General features: G+C 49.9%; 6 protein-coding genes across 6 annotated transcripts; 3 read left to right on the top strand and 3 right to left on the bottom strand.

Moving 5' to 3' along the window:
* Positions 1-518: 518 nt before the first annotated feature.
* On the bottom strand, positions 519-2,169 carry HO173_011652 (uncharacterized protein; the record flags this gene model as incomplete). The annotated part of the gene is made up of 4 exons (XM_037313531.1): positions 519-1,109; positions 1,178-1,627; positions 1,723-1,976; positions 2,070-2,169. 4 exons carry the CDS (start codon positions 2,167-2,169, stop codon positions 519-521), a joined length of 1,395 nt encoding a protein of 464 aa, XP_037159619.1.
* Positions 2,170-3,467: 1,298 nt separating this feature from the next.
* Positions 3,468-5,636, bottom strand: HO173_011651 (uncharacterized protein; the record flags this gene model as incomplete). The annotated part of the gene is made up of 6 exons (XM_037313530.1): positions 3,468-3,563; positions 3,616-3,729; positions 3,779-4,840; positions 4,893-5,159; positions 5,208-5,467; positions 5,546-5,636. 6 exons carry the CDS (start codon positions 5,634-5,636, stop codon positions 3,468-3,470), a joined length of 1,890 nt encoding a protein of 629 aa, XP_037159618.1.
* Positions 5,637-6,204: 568 nt separating this feature from the next.
* Positions 6,205-7,119, top strand: HO173_011650 (uncharacterized protein; the record flags this gene model as incomplete). The annotated part of the gene is made up of 3 exons (XM_037313529.1): positions 6,205-6,294; positions 6,336-6,736; positions 6,780-7,119. The coding sequence occupies 3 exons, from the start codon at positions 6,205-6,207 to the stop codon at positions 7,117-7,119; spliced, it is 831 nt and encodes a 276-aa protein (XP_037159617.1).
* Positions 7,120-7,829: 710 nt separating this feature from the next.
* Positions 7,830-9,116, top strand: HO173_011649 (uncharacterized protein; the record flags this gene model as incomplete). The annotated part of the gene is made up of 1 exon (XM_037313528.1): positions 7,830-9,116. The coding sequence occupies one exon, from the start codon at positions 7,830-7,832 to the stop codon at positions 9,114-9,116; it is 1,287 nt and encodes a 428-aa protein (XP_037159616.1).
* A 510-nt stretch (positions 9,117-9,626) lies between these two features.
* HO173_011648 (uncharacterized protein) lies at positions 9,627-11,977 on the top strand (the record flags this gene model as incomplete). Its single annotated transcript, XM_037313527.1, has 3 exons — positions 9,627-9,654; positions 9,725-11,518; positions 11,580-11,977. 3 exons carry the CDS (start codon positions 9,627-9,629, stop codon positions 11,975-11,977), a joined length of 2,220 nt encoding a protein of 739 aa, XP_037159615.1.
* A 1,414-nt stretch (positions 11,978-13,391) lies between these two features.
* Positions 13,392-14,057, bottom strand: HO173_011647 (uncharacterized protein; the record flags this gene model as incomplete). Its single annotated transcript, XM_037313526.1, has 2 exons — positions 13,392-13,663; positions 14,054-14,057. 2 exons carry the CDS (start codon positions 14,055-14,057, stop codon positions 13,392-13,394), a joined length of 276 nt encoding a protein of 91 aa, XP_037159614.1.
* Positions 14,058-14,252: the final 195 nt, after the last annotated feature.

The raw sequence follows: 14,252 nt of genomic DNA, 5'->3' as shown, positions 1-14,252 counted from the left end.
TTCCCTTAGGGAATAAGGCTTAGGCAGAAAAGTTTGGAAGAGCGAGGAGAAAAGATGACTCGTACCCCAAGCACACAGGAGGTATGATTGATTAAAGTATGCTGACGATGAGTTTCAGACAAAGCCCATCCATTAAAATATAGAGAAATCAAGTGTCGAGGGTGCTGGTGGTCCTTTCAGCATTTGAACTCGCTTGTGGAGGCGCGTCGATCGTGCTAAGCTATCAACACCCTCAACACCTGCACGAGGTCATTGATTTCGTCAACGGTCAGCACAACTCACTACTAATTCACTCCTCGTTTGTCCGAGCCACAGTTGTATTACTGATACTGGTAATTTTGAAGGGGCAATATACATAAGAATGTATGACCTATTCGTTGAACGATAGACACCTAGATCCCCAAACCCATGCAACATTCATGACATGCTGCCATTTCCCGAGACCCACGCCATGAAATGTCGACAATATATACTCAGCCGCACTCATATGTCGCTTTTCTCCCAACCCAAAACAACAGTCATAGAAATGTCATCCACGCCAAAGAACCCAACAAGCCTGAACATATAATCGCTGTTACAATCCCAGCGCCTGCTTTATCCCCAGCTGTCATCGTTCTTGTCAAACTGGAACCGAGCATGACTGTTGGCTGTCCACCTGAAGTCGACCCAGCGCTCGGATCTCCCTTCGAAGTCCCTCCAGAGTTTTGGGTGACAGGCGGCGCCACTTTTGAGATCAAGTTCGCCTGGACAACACTCAAAGCGCTCATCTGCTCGCCAACACCGGATTTGCCGTCCCATGTGTTCTGGTACCACATCCTGCCACATGTCTGACCATTGTTTCCTCCCGAGCACTGCCCAGCGGCGCCTTGCGCTGAGGTGTAGAGAAGGGGCTGTATGGTGTCATAGGTAAAGGGCGCGAGCTGGGTCGTGGCTGCCATCCAGCGTGCGAGGTAGGCTTTGAAAGAAGGCTGGTCATAATTGCAAGTAACTTCAGGCTCGCAGGCGACCTCAACCATGATCTTCCCACCGCCGTATTGTTGAGGAAAGAAAATATCCATGCCTTTCAGCATGCCCTGGATGCGGGTTTCCCAGGTGGAATTACCAGTTGTCTGGCAATAATGTCAGCCTTGGGGCTTGGGGAATGTCGACCCGAGGCAGTCTACCAAAGAAAACTTACGTAGTTCCACATGTTTGCGGCACCCATGAGGTAGGTGCCGATGTTGTAAGTCCATTGGAGCTCATCTGCAATAGTGCAATTGTTCGCCATTTCAGCACCGTCATAGATGACGTAGTTGCTTGTGAACAGTGGGGTCTGAATGATCCAGTCGTAGGACTTGTCGGCCCAATCCGCGTACGTTTGGTTACCGGTATATCTAGCCAGACGTGCGGCCAGTTGAAAGAAGCCCCCGTTCGATATGCTGTTTTTATAGTCATATCCATTGTTCCAAGTGAAGATCTGCCATCGAAGTCCTCCACCACATGCTGTAGTATCCCACCGGCTGGCTTGTTCGTTGAATACCGCCTGGGCGAGGGAGAGCCATGAAGGCTTGCCTGCTGGAGGGGCTGGAAAGTTGAATTCTGCGGCAGACATGACCGCGAATGCCCAGAATACTTGGTCATCGTTTCCCTGTACAGGTGTCAGTTTTGGGATCTCTGTTGGCCACAATTTCTCCCGGCGTGGTCACAGTGCCGGGGAAGTATCTTGGGCGTAGCAGTTCCTACCTCAGTCTTCGTCTGGTTTGGCGGCATATAATCGTTGTCAGGCCCAACTTGTGCTAGAAGGCCTTGTGTGATCACGTCGTTGTATGTACTGTCGCCCGTATAATACCAGTATTCAATCATCTGTCCGAACATAGCACCTGCTTCCCACCAATAATAAGGGCTCGGCAATAATCCGACCGGTTGTCCCGTCTCATTGCCTGTGTAGTAGGTCATCATGCCGTAGGCAATTGTGCTTGCTGCTTGCTTTATTGAGTCTGGAGAAGGACAGAACCAGGTCAGCGATCTAAGCGCAGGGAGTTTGTGCGGCCGAACATATTGTCGGCATGCCGGTGATGGTAAGATCTTACTGGAATCTGAAAGGTCCAACTCAATTCCCTGAACAGCCTGTCCGCCATACATCAAAGCGCCCAAAGCCCCGAGCACCTGAGGTTTCCGTAAGAATAACATAAGGACAGACGTATCCCAAATACAGATAGTAACAAGTTAAAAATTAAATAGTAAGTATATTCAAAGTGCCGTGATGCAGATTCGTTCAAGCCGTATTCAGTAGGGGCGAGGCGCAAGGCGGAGACGCTGCCATGGGCGACTGCGCCGTCAAGCAGAGAGTTGTGCAGTTATGAGAAGACTCGGTTGCGATTTCGTTACCCTCGTGATGAGTGGCGCCAGTGACGATGAGGAGGAGAAGGGAAGAGGAGTAGGAAGTGGAAAGATGGTTACGATTTGCGAAGTCCGTTGCCTTGGTGGTGATGGCGTCTCTTAGCGGCGCAGCCAAGATCTCATTGTCAATAAGTACGAGTACTTTAAGAGTACCCCTGTCCCCTGTCCCGAAATAGCGACCTCAGCCCAGTGAAAGTCTCAGTAAATATCAACGCGCGCATTCAAGGATTGCCATTTTTGCCTCTCTGCTGGTCAGGTGGGATGAGATGAGATGGGAAGAATGGACTTGTCCTTGTCTGGCGCAAGCATGCTAATACGGTGATGTACATTTGAAGAGAGGGATTTATGTTGCATCAATGCCATTCGTTGTACGAACAAAGGGAGACTGCGGCAGAATGCCAAGACGGAGAAAAGGTTGAGACTAATTTCCTTGTGCAGATGTGGGGTAGCGCTCTGCCGAATGAGCAGAAGTGGGGAGCCAGTACCTAGGGAGTTTGGGACCATCCTGTCTCAATCTCATCAATCTCTTCTATTTTCTTCTATCTTTGATGTCTGACTTGTAGCAGCACAAGACGAGCTTTGATGCCTTCCCCAGAAAAAGTTCCGGAGCGCAAAGGCTTCTCAACATATGATTTTCAAAGCAAAATCTTGTCGAACCATCGGACGCAGGTACCAAACTAGGCTCGTCGATCTCGCTACCGACGACATGTCTGTCGTCCTTGGGCTGCGTAAATCCAGCGCATTGTATTTCAACATTCCGGGACTTTATCAATCATGATTCCCTACCAACTGCTTCCAAGGGCCCAAAACTCGCCGCTCGTCCTTGCTATTTCTCTATTGCTCCGCAAGACATCATGAATCCCAATACCTAATCATTCAATCTGAGCCGCGGCTTGAGACTCACATTTAGTTTCAAATCTGTGCCAGTAAGCTTGTTCTAGCTTGAATGATACTGGGACCCTCGAAATTTCCCCAAGGTAAGGGGTCGCCAAAGAGATGAGAGTACGGATATTAGTCTTTGGGTTTTATACAGATACACATCTATGTACCTGAGGACTGATACTGATTCTCATAACGCCATACCAACACTACCTGACTTCTATTTTTTCCACCTCATCTTTAGCTTCTTTCCAAGTGTCGACGTTCTTCTTGGCCCAATCAATGTGGCACCTAGCATATGCGATCTGGAAGCGAAGGTTAGCATCATGCTTAAGTAATGCGTATGTGGATACATACCATATAGCGCTTGAGATCATCCTCCTTTTCCATTTGGAATCGCTTGAGATCCTTCAAAACACCTGCGCTTGCGTCTTTGACATCCTGATCAGACACACTGAGAGCTTGTTCAAGCTTAGTATCCGTTAGCTCGAGGTGAAAGCGCTACAGGCTGGTCTCTTACATGGACCAAGCTCTCCCTAGTCTTTCCTATCTGATCCCGTCGGGTCCGTTCAGGATCGACGTCAACAATGCCTTGGAATGTATGACTTATCCTCCCGAAGATTTTGTTAGCTACAAATCCTCCGCTTTGGCTCTTCGATCTCGAGGGCAATGCCTGGTCGTGGCCCTGGGCGCCATGCGATGCTGATGATGGTTCTCCATGCGTTGGCGGAAAATCAGAGTCTATGGATGCTCTATCTTCGCCCTCTTGTCGCTGGATCGTACCCGCCTCGGACTTAATGCTCCGCGCAGAGGCTGAGGAAGTGGAACGCTTAGGCGGAGGGCCGGTATGGCCACCACTCGCAAGATACTGTTCGATCCTATTGGCTTCTAATTCGCTCTTCTCTAAGGACTCAAGCAGATTTTGTTTCGTTGCCAGCTCATCCTTGGTCATCTCTTCCTGTATCCTTTTCATTATTCTGAACCTCAAGACTCCGCGGACTACTCCAGCAAATTGTGCGCTCTCACGCATTGGCTCTGCAAAATTGGCGCCTAGGGTAGACGACAACTCTTCAGTTGCAATGTACGAGGAGTCCACAGCCTGCCCTATCCGCTCTATTGCAGCAGCGACAGTCGGTGACTGCTCAGAAAGCGAGAAACCGTTGTATCTCGCACCGAGTTCTGCCATGTCTGTGGAGAGGGCCGAGAGATGTGTGAGGGTACGTCGATTGACTTTCTCGATGTTCCCCTGTAAAAGAAGTTCAAGGTCCCTGGTTGCGGATTCGAAATTGTTAAAGTAAGGGTCAAGATCCTGTTCGGAGAGGTTTTGAGATGCGGGAGGGAAGCGGCCGAAGACTTGAGTACCCGGGACTGTGTGGGCTGCTGAAGAAGCCATGCCAGAGTGCATAGGAGGAGACGATGGTGTACCGGTTGCGGAGGTCTTAGACGCCGTCTTCAATTTTGCTGACGAAGAGGGGACAGGAAGCCATTGATGTGCAGGGGTGGGGCTAGAGGGGTTGAGTGGTGGCGCTTTCATGATACTTTTCGGTATCGAGTTTACCGGGTGTGAATGCAGTACCTCATTCTGAAGGGGCGGCATTAGCCATGTCAAGCATCGCGTACTCAGCATTGCTTACCCAGCTAGCATTCGGGTCGAGGAATCTCCACCACACGCCGTCTTCTCGGACCTCGTTCATCTTCCGACATCGGTTCAGAAAAACGGCAAGCATTCTCTTGCGCAGATCTATAATGCTTGTGTCCTCTTTCGCTTTTGTAGGCTTAGCCGCGTAGTCCGCCATTGAATGCTTCTCTGGGATCGGTGGTATGATCAGTGTGGGATGTAGATTAACGAGTGTAGCTCTGAGAGAAGCAAATTCGGAGTATCGCCTGCGAACTTCGAGATCCTATATATTGTGAGAACAAATCAAGAACTTTCTTCGGCCATGAATTACCCCAGTCCTTATCGTGTACGCAATGTAACTTCCCCCACTCTCATGGTTCTTCCCGGCATCTGTGATAAGAATCTGCAAGTCCTGATTCTCGTAGAGTATCTGCTCGATACGACTGTCGTAGCCTCCCTTCTTGCGTGGAGCTCTTTGCTGGGCATCTTCATCCTCATCGTCACTCAGGTCCCGTTGCCTTGACACGAATTCTGGGGGCTCGTTCGGGGGCGATTCGTCTTCGGATGTAGGAGTAGATGGGCGCTCGAAACCTGAGGTGTGTGCTTCACGTAAGTAAGGAGACTTGAGTCAAGAAGGAACCTTCTTCTCTGTTTCTTAGGATCGCATACCATGGGTTTGGGGGTTCTGGCGGGGTGCTGATGAGGTAGAGTCATGGCGGTCAAAGGAGCTATAAGGATTGTTGTCCTCGTCATTCCACATATTGAGTTGTATTCAAGGCATCAAGATGTGCTAGAGCTCAGGCAATTCAAATTTGCTTTGAATGTTCGTCACTTCATCCCACATCTGCAGTCGGCTACGGCGTGTCGGCGTTTAGGCAGTCGTCTGGCTTGGCACGATCCGTACTTTAAAGTACGGCGTAAATCTCGAAAGCCCAAGTCTGCCACTTTCATCGACTTGGTCCCTGGACACGCTCTCCTGATCGAATCGTCCGAAATTTCATGGTCCTTTCCGGGTTCATGATGTGACTTCAGCCAAATTGAGACCGTGTATCGACTATACCAGCTTGGTGCGTACGCGGAGACGGAGGAACAATCTGCCTATGGATTTAACATAAACACCGCTATCGAAACATTCCCGCTGAATCATGGCCCTTTTTCAGCGTATATATCAAAGCATTCCCCCTCAATAATCTCAAATTCCCTTTGCTCTCATTCACTTTTCCTACCATCTTCTTATACTTTCGTCGCCCCAACTCCTATACAAACTCTCTTATGGTCAGAGGTAAGAGCGTGGAAGTCTAGCAGCACTTCCACTCAGACTCTCAGCTATGTCAAAATCAGTCCTTGTGACTGGTGGTACCGCAGGGATGGGCTATGAATGTGCCCTGAAAATCGCCCAGCAATGTCCCCAATATCAAGTTCTGATTGCCTCGCGCTCCAACAATAAAAAAAAAGAAAGGTCACCCAACGATATCTCACGCTTGACCTATCCAATCTGGTCAGAGTCCGTTCCTTCGCCGCGGACTACGCGAAAAAGGGCTATCCACAGATTAAAGCCCTTGTTCTCAATGCTGGTTTGCAAATCCTTGATCTCAACTACACAGAAGACAAGATCGAGTCCACTTTCGCAATCAATCACGTTGGGCATGCCCTGCTTTTCTACCTCATGAGCCCATACCTTGCTGAAGATGCACGCATTCTCATCACTTCCAGTGGAACCCACGATCCTGCTCAGAAGTCTGGACTTCCGGACGCGGTATACAATTCGGCCGAGGAATTAGCTCAACCTACCAAGGAGACCGGGAAATACTCCGGGAGACAACGCTACGCCACGAGCAAGCTCTGCAACATTATGTGGATGTACGCTTTGCACAGACGGCTGGAAAGAACTTCATGCAAGAAGTGGATTCGACCCTGGTTTGATGCCCGGGACCGGCTTGACGAGAGAAGCTCCAGCAATTCTGCAATTCATTTGGCACCAAATCATGCCCCGGACCATTTGGCTGCTGCGACTACTCGTCTCTCCGAACATCCATTCGCCTCGGGATTCTGGGGCCTCGCTTGCACGGTTGGCTGTAGGAGATGATGTGAAACAAGTCAGTGGAAAGTATTACGAGGGCCAAAGACCGATACCGTCCAGCAAGGACAGCCAAATGGTAGAGAAGCAGGAGAATCTGTGGGAGTGGACTGTAGAACGGGTCGCAAAGGATGATCAAGAGAGGCGCGATTTTGAGAATGTCTAGTGACAATTAATTGCTGTCGACTACTTTCCACTACACCTGTCATCGGCTTTGGCTAGGGTGATGTATCGCACATCGTGTATGGTGCTTGTATCAATGTCGCTCCCTTGCCAAAAATTTGATAGAACATCTCATAGCCAGCAAACAACTGATGGAAATACCTCACGTCTTCATCGATCCTGTGAGCTGGAAATGGAATGACGAAACTGACATTGGTATGGAAAAGCTTAGGGCTGTCTGTTGATCATTGCTAAGTTGGTAACGGTGGCTTGGGAGGGTGGTATATAGCCGGTTTATATCACTTTGCGTTTCTTCTGGGACATTCCAACATGAGTATTCTGAGTCCTCGAGCCTTGGAACTTAGATTCGTGAGAATGTTTCACGGTCACGATCAGAGAGAAAATGATGAATGGCGTACATTAGTTAGGGTTTCGGGGATAACTCCCCCACTATCTTAACGCCTGCCGAAGCCGACCTCGGAAGACCCCAACTTGTGACTCTCAAGACTCTCCCCAGATGATCAATGCACATGCGAATGGATACACATGTGCATTCAAACAAGAAAATGATTCTAGGGGAGGCAGGACTTTTGGCTACCTACTGATAGACATATAGTAGACCATCTGCCCATGCCCCAGTGCCCAAATTCATGCCCAGGACTTACTGAAGCAACACAAAGGAGAAGAAGGCAGTACACACTTTTGCTCCGCAGAATGGCCCGGCGAGCAAAAGAACCGGATCTTGCGGTTGACCAAAAAGAGTACCAGATAACAGAAGCATTGGAAAGGAAGAGGAGACAGCTAGATCTGGATATTGCAGAATTCAAGGCGGAGAAAGAGAATGAGTACAGGCTTTTCGAGCGACGATTGAGAGGCAAGACCAAGGAGAATGGTGTGCAAGATGCACCACAAAGCCAACGCAAGCGCGGACGATCTGAATCAAAGAATGCTGCAGCAGAAGCTGGTTCCATGCAGAGAGAGGAGGCCAATCATGTGCAGAGAGAGTCGGGTGATGAAAAAGCCAGTCGGAAGGGCTCAGACCCAGAAGCAGAAAATCTGCTTGATACAATTCGATCGAAGTCCAGTCCAGGAGGCTCTCCAGGTCGGCCAGACCGACCCACAGAAGTGTTGCATGAGCGAGAAAAAGAGGTTCAAGGACTCTTCACGCCAAGCTATCTTCCACTTGTGGACAATACACCTACTGATGAGGGGAACATATCCAAGGGAAAACCGCAATCTCTATCTTTCAATCCTGGAAACCTATGTGCAGCAAGGCACAACAGTAGCGCAATGCTCTCGTCGTCAGCGGAGACCGTTCCCCCGCCCATGACTTCTCCTCCTCTTCTACCTGCTAGGCCGCTATCATCCAGCGTTCCACCGGCGAAGCCTTCGCACCATCGGAGTGATTCTTTAAGATCGGACAATTCCTTTGCAAGCCTGCGGAGTAGTCTTCGAGATCCTAAACAGCCTCGATCTCCGAAGCGAGTCTTGTTTTCTATTGACGATACTCTCGTATCACCGAGTACTTCTCCAATTGCCCAACGCTCGAAGTCCGCGACGCCTAAGAAGCCGGCAGATTCCGTTGACGCTGTTGGTGGCTTTGAGAAATTCGAAGTCGTAAGGAACAAGAATGGTTATGGCCCTATCGTCACTGGATCCCAAAGCAATGACGTCGATTTCTTGTCATCGAGCGCGCCAGCTAAGGGTTGGACGGCTAGCCTTTCGGCGTTTGATGGTGCGGCAGTAATGAATCTCTCGAAGCCTTCGCCTTCCGCTAGTGGAGCAGACGGCTTTGAGCATCTAGAAAATGACGACCTCTTTACCTTCGATGAGGATATGGGGTTGGCGGGCAGGAACAGACCTCAAGTCAAAGATCCCGACGACGAGTATGATGAAGATGTGGAGGTGAAGAGCAAGGACCCACTCACAGCCAGCTCTCCACATGCCGGAAGTCTGCCGATCGAGATCAAGTGGCCGGGCAGACGGGAGGATAGAGGCTAAAAGTTGTCATCGTAAGGGTTCCTTTCGATACGAGCTCACTCAAACATGTTCCGTACGCGAAAAAGGGTAGTTTGTTTTGCGACTACTCTTCGAAAAGCGCTGACCTTGGAGATTCATTTTCCTAGATCACACCACCCACTTCGAGTTCTCGACAAATCAAGCCATCACATATCTCTCATCGTCTTAAGTATTTCTACCATCACGTGCAAACAGTTGAGTCGATTGGGTGAGCAGGTAAGTCTTCTTATCGACCTCACTAATCGACCTCTTGAGAACTAAGCAAGCTACGCCTACAGTTCGTCACAATTCACCTCGAGCTTTCCCATCAAGAATTTTCCATCACAAGTGGCCAAGGGGAACCGTCTTGCAATCATCCCTCGCCGAATGGTAAGGTCCTGCGATCAATGTCCTTTACCAGCCCACGCCGAAGTCTTCGGTCTTGCATTTTCTTGGCAAACATCGTCTCAACACCGACATCACAGAGTTGATTAGGGTCCTTGAGATTTAGAAATGACGGCCAGACGGGAAATCACAATAGGTAAGTACCGCACTCACCACTATCTTCCTTGCCAATATTCTGGTTCGTACGCACTCTAATACTTTCTTAGACGCATCTAACAGCTTGAAACCCAACATCTCGGCTCTAGTTGAGCATGGCCCCAGCTATCAACCCATGCATCATCAGAGGTCCGAACCGAAGAAATACTCGGGTTCTAAAGCCTGTGATCCCATCACGATTCTAGGTGATGATGAGCCAGATGCTGCGGAAATCGGTTACATTGATCTTGAAAATGGCAGCGACAACAAAGCTGCTATCAAGGGGAACTACGCCGATACAACTCAACAAGCAGCGGCAGGAACTCAGGTCTTAGGCTTCCAGTCAGTGGCTAAGAGCCACAATCCCGAGGACAAAACTCAGGGACCGTATCCTGCGAGGCACACCGAAGGGGTCACGCACCCTTTATCTCGTGCTCTTACTAAGGATGATTTCCTGGCGTCAAGTATGCAACCATTGCCAGAAAATCGTGGCATAGGCTTCAAGGCTTGGTACAGAAGCCACGATTCTTATCGTACAGCCAACGCTGCTCCCGTAATGCAACAAAAAGCAGTCAGCAGAAATCCTTCTATTACACTATTCAACGAGGAACGCACTCAAAACACGACGAAGAGGGATCGCGATGCGCCACAGTTTGACATGAGTGTACTGAGCTCCAAGCGCAAGCGAACCATCGGTGAATTGGGTTACAATGAGCTTATCTCACCTACGCAGATCGAGTCGCCCTCGGAAAAGCTAGCGCGTATGGCCAAGAAGCGTCGACAATGCCAGGAAAAGTGTGATACAAAGGCTGGAAACGCGCAAACTGCAATGGATTTCCACCCCGCGTATGGCCATGAAAGTAACAAGATTATTGGAGAAAATGTTGAGCTTGCCAGCCCTCCATGCATGCATAAATCACTTGATGAGGATGTCCTCACAGCGCAGCGTCAAGAGGATCGAGGTGATGGCTACAAGGACACTTCCGCAACGCGTACGAGACACACTATCACCCAGAATAGCGACGCCCATGAGTATAGTGAAGGCATCTGTGCCGCTGGTTCAAGAGACAACACCTTCCTAAGCCATAAGCTTAGACACAGTAAACCTCGGACTGGTGGCCCGACAAACGTTTGCGGAATCTTTTCGCCCGAGAAGAAACCTCCGGCCAAAAGATCTAATCGTGGCGCTTTCCATTGCCCAAGGTGTGATTCTCAGTTCACCACACCACAGGGAGTTAATTATCACTTTGAGAAATGCATTAACAAACATGGTAACCCAAGGAGCTTGAAATGGAACGATCATCCTAGTCTTGCAGCAGTGGGGAAGCGTAATATGATCGTTCTATCGCCAGGCTTAAAAATCCAGACATCTAGCCTTTCACGTTTGGCAGAGAAGCAATCGATAACCGAGGAACAAGCGTTATCTTTCGGTAACGAATCTAAGCTCGATTGTCGAACGTCGCCTGTCGAGCATCGTGCGATTGGCGGTAAAGGCCTGTCTGCAGAAACACTGAAGAGGTTTCGGGAGGCTGGGAACTGGGATGTTGACATGGTAGTGGATCAGAGGGCAGACGAAGCTCAAGACGAAGAGACCGAAGTCCCTAACATTGCTTACCAATACTTCGTTCGGAAGCGCGAGTGGCTAGAGACCGAAGAGGACGCTGTTGAATCGAGCATGGGGCCTTATTACACTTTGAACGAAGCCAACGCCATCGCCAAAGCGGAAGTCCAATCCCCGCAGATTGATGGATTCGAGGGTGTGCAGTCCAAGGGATGGTCATATTTCTACAAACAGGACGAGCATGGTATGCAGACGCACATGGCTACAGTCCTAGAAGTTAACATTGAGGTGGTTGTGCACCGCGGTAAGTGCCATTGTCTTCGGATCGTTCCCCGGGAACGACAGCTGATTCGAGGGATTTCCAGAGCTTGCGCCGCCCAATCAACAGGCTGCCATTCCGAAATCCGCCTTCATTTTAGCTCCGCGAGTCTACGTTGTGCACGAGTTGCAATGGCTACCTACCCCCTCTGATAAGACAAATACGGTTCCAAGCCACTGTCAATCGCTTACACATGGGGTATTCACCCTCCTGAATCAGGCAAATCGACGGGCGTCAGCCGAGTATCTGGAGACTCTGACCGGCAATGGGGGCAACAGCGAGTATGATTTACTGAAGAAGGCAGAGGCGAAGAGCGATTTGGGCAAGAAAGTACGAGCCTTGAATCGAGAAGATGACTTATTTCGTGAGGAGATCACGCTGGGCAATGAGGGTTTTGCCAAGGTCTGGGTGGAGCTGGTGGTTGTGGAGGGGCCGCGTAATTGACCACTGCAAGCAATGCATTCATCGGCTGAGCAAAGACCACGCACGTTTTCAAGGCTTGCAGCTTGTCAATCGACTCGTTTCTTTTGTCCATACCTAGTCATCGAATCAATCCACTTACTGGTACATCCCCAGTCTCCCAGCTCATGCCAGAGGCGGTGAATATGTTTCCGCTTTTATGCGAAGGAACGGTCATGGCCGCCAATGTTACATTTACAAGGGTGTGTTCCCAAGTGAGTACCTGGCATGACTCTGAGGAGATTACTCTTTGTAGCGATTATTTATAATCACTCCGACTCCGAAATGGAGAATTGCTGCTGCCTTGCCAAGAGCTGAAACATGAAACCGCTGGGCAGCTGCTAGCCGTGTAGGTAACCTTAGCCTTACCCTTAGCATTTACACTCGCGTCCGATAGCGCCCGGGGATCCCTGTTAGTGGGGCAGCCTAAGTGTACCCTATAGTACCTTACGAGCTGATCTTTCAGCCTGCGTTGTTATTGTCTATTGTCCATTCGTCCTCACTTCTTATTAGTCGCCGAGTCATGAAACATGTGCACTTCCTTCTGCATTGATTATCATCTCGGATTCTTGCATGTCCAGAGGCTCCAGCAATAATAGTGGACCTGACACAATACTACATCAGCTTACAAGATACTGTAATCCTAGGACTACTCTGATGCATGGGGGCACCAGGGGAGGATTCCCGTGTTCTCATCTCGCCAACGCATACAATTCGGCCCCATCCACACCGGTGACACCGTCCCTAGATTGGCGGTCGAGAACATCAGGCCACCCAATTATCAGTCCGAGAGGTAGTATCCGCTCTAGAGGCCTCACGGCATACAACATATACAACATGTACAACAAAATTCCCCAGTGGTCTCTCGCTTGCCAGTTGGCAGCCGATGCGGCCGCTGTTTCAACAGTAAGGTTGCTAGGTTGTGTGCTGACATGGTTACATGAAGGATGAATAGACTCCGCGCTGTGTGTTGACAGCCGTTACTGATAAGTTGGAGGTATCTACCTGGACATAATTGCGCTTTGCTGGTACCCGGATCTTTGGCTAGGGAGATATAAACTCGCATGTACTCCCGTTCCTGACTCGCTTGCTCTGCATATTCAGGCACAAGGATCACTCATCAATCTCACCCATCGGACCTGCAATTGTTTCTTAAATAAATTCCCACCCACACCACTCCAGCAAATGTTTCAATGCGGTTGTGACCCGTTGAACAATTTCTACTCCCTCAAAACTTGCGTCCACATCTACACCTCGTCGCCTTCACTGACCGCACCGCCGAAATCTCCCGCCAAATCCCACAGACGACCAAATCGCAGACCTAAACGAGCCTACATACCACTCTTTCCTCAGCCGCCAACAACGCCATACTACTGCCTTCAGCGACCACAATGCGAACTCACTCTCCTCCACCCAGCAACCCCACCAGCCTCAGAATCACCAACCTCCCCGCTTCCTCCACTACCTCGCCCTCAGACTCGCCGATCTCGACATCGTCTTCCTCCACACCATTGAGCCCACGGTTCGCACCGGTTCGCACCAGCACTTCGCCTAACTCTCCTTCAATCTCCTCTCGGCCACCTTTCCTCCGCTCCACATCCTCACCCACATCTCCTACACCAAATACCAGCCCTGCATCAAGCCACAGCTCGACAGACGACTCCCTCTGGTCTGCCTCCCTCTCACGTTACTCCTTCTGCTCTTCCAACTCCCAAAAGAGTACATCGCAAGCATCTTCGAGATCTACATCTCGCGCTCGAACAAAGAAGGAGAAGACAAGGAAGAGACAGTCAGGCACGGTCACTCGATGCGGCCGACATGGAGATGAATGGCTGTTTCGGGGCTGGACCGATATGATGAAGGCGCTATGGAAATGATGGGAAACAGGCGGTGGTAGTGGCGAGATGACAGAATAACTAAGCTGCATCTCGGCAAAAAGGATAAACGGAGGAATAGATGGACGGAGTCTGGGATCTGAGTGCGGGTTGCAAGCCTTTGCATTTGCATGCGGTTGGGGAGTCTTTTACACTGGGGATTACTTTGCAAAAAAAATGAATATACCCATTGATAATCACTACTCTGGCGGCGCATATGAAGCAGTACATGCGAAATCCTTTCGTCAGGATCTACTTAATCCACAAAACACCATGGCCCTGATCCACATTGTCCACCTCTTCCACCCCCGTCTCCCCAACCTCGCGCCCTCGCGCCTGATACCCGTACGAGTACTCTACGTAAACCACCCATCCTGATCCCCTCA

Source organism: Letharia columbiana, assembly GCF_014066305.1.
Source record: "Letharia columbiana isolate WasteWater2 chromosome Unknown Sc0000065_s0, whole genome shotgun sequence".
NCBI lineage: Eukaryota > Fungi > Ascomycota > Lecanoromycetes > Lecanorales > Parmeliaceae > Letharia > Letharia columbiana.
This window is presented reverse-complemented; position numbering and strand designations above follow the sequence as displayed.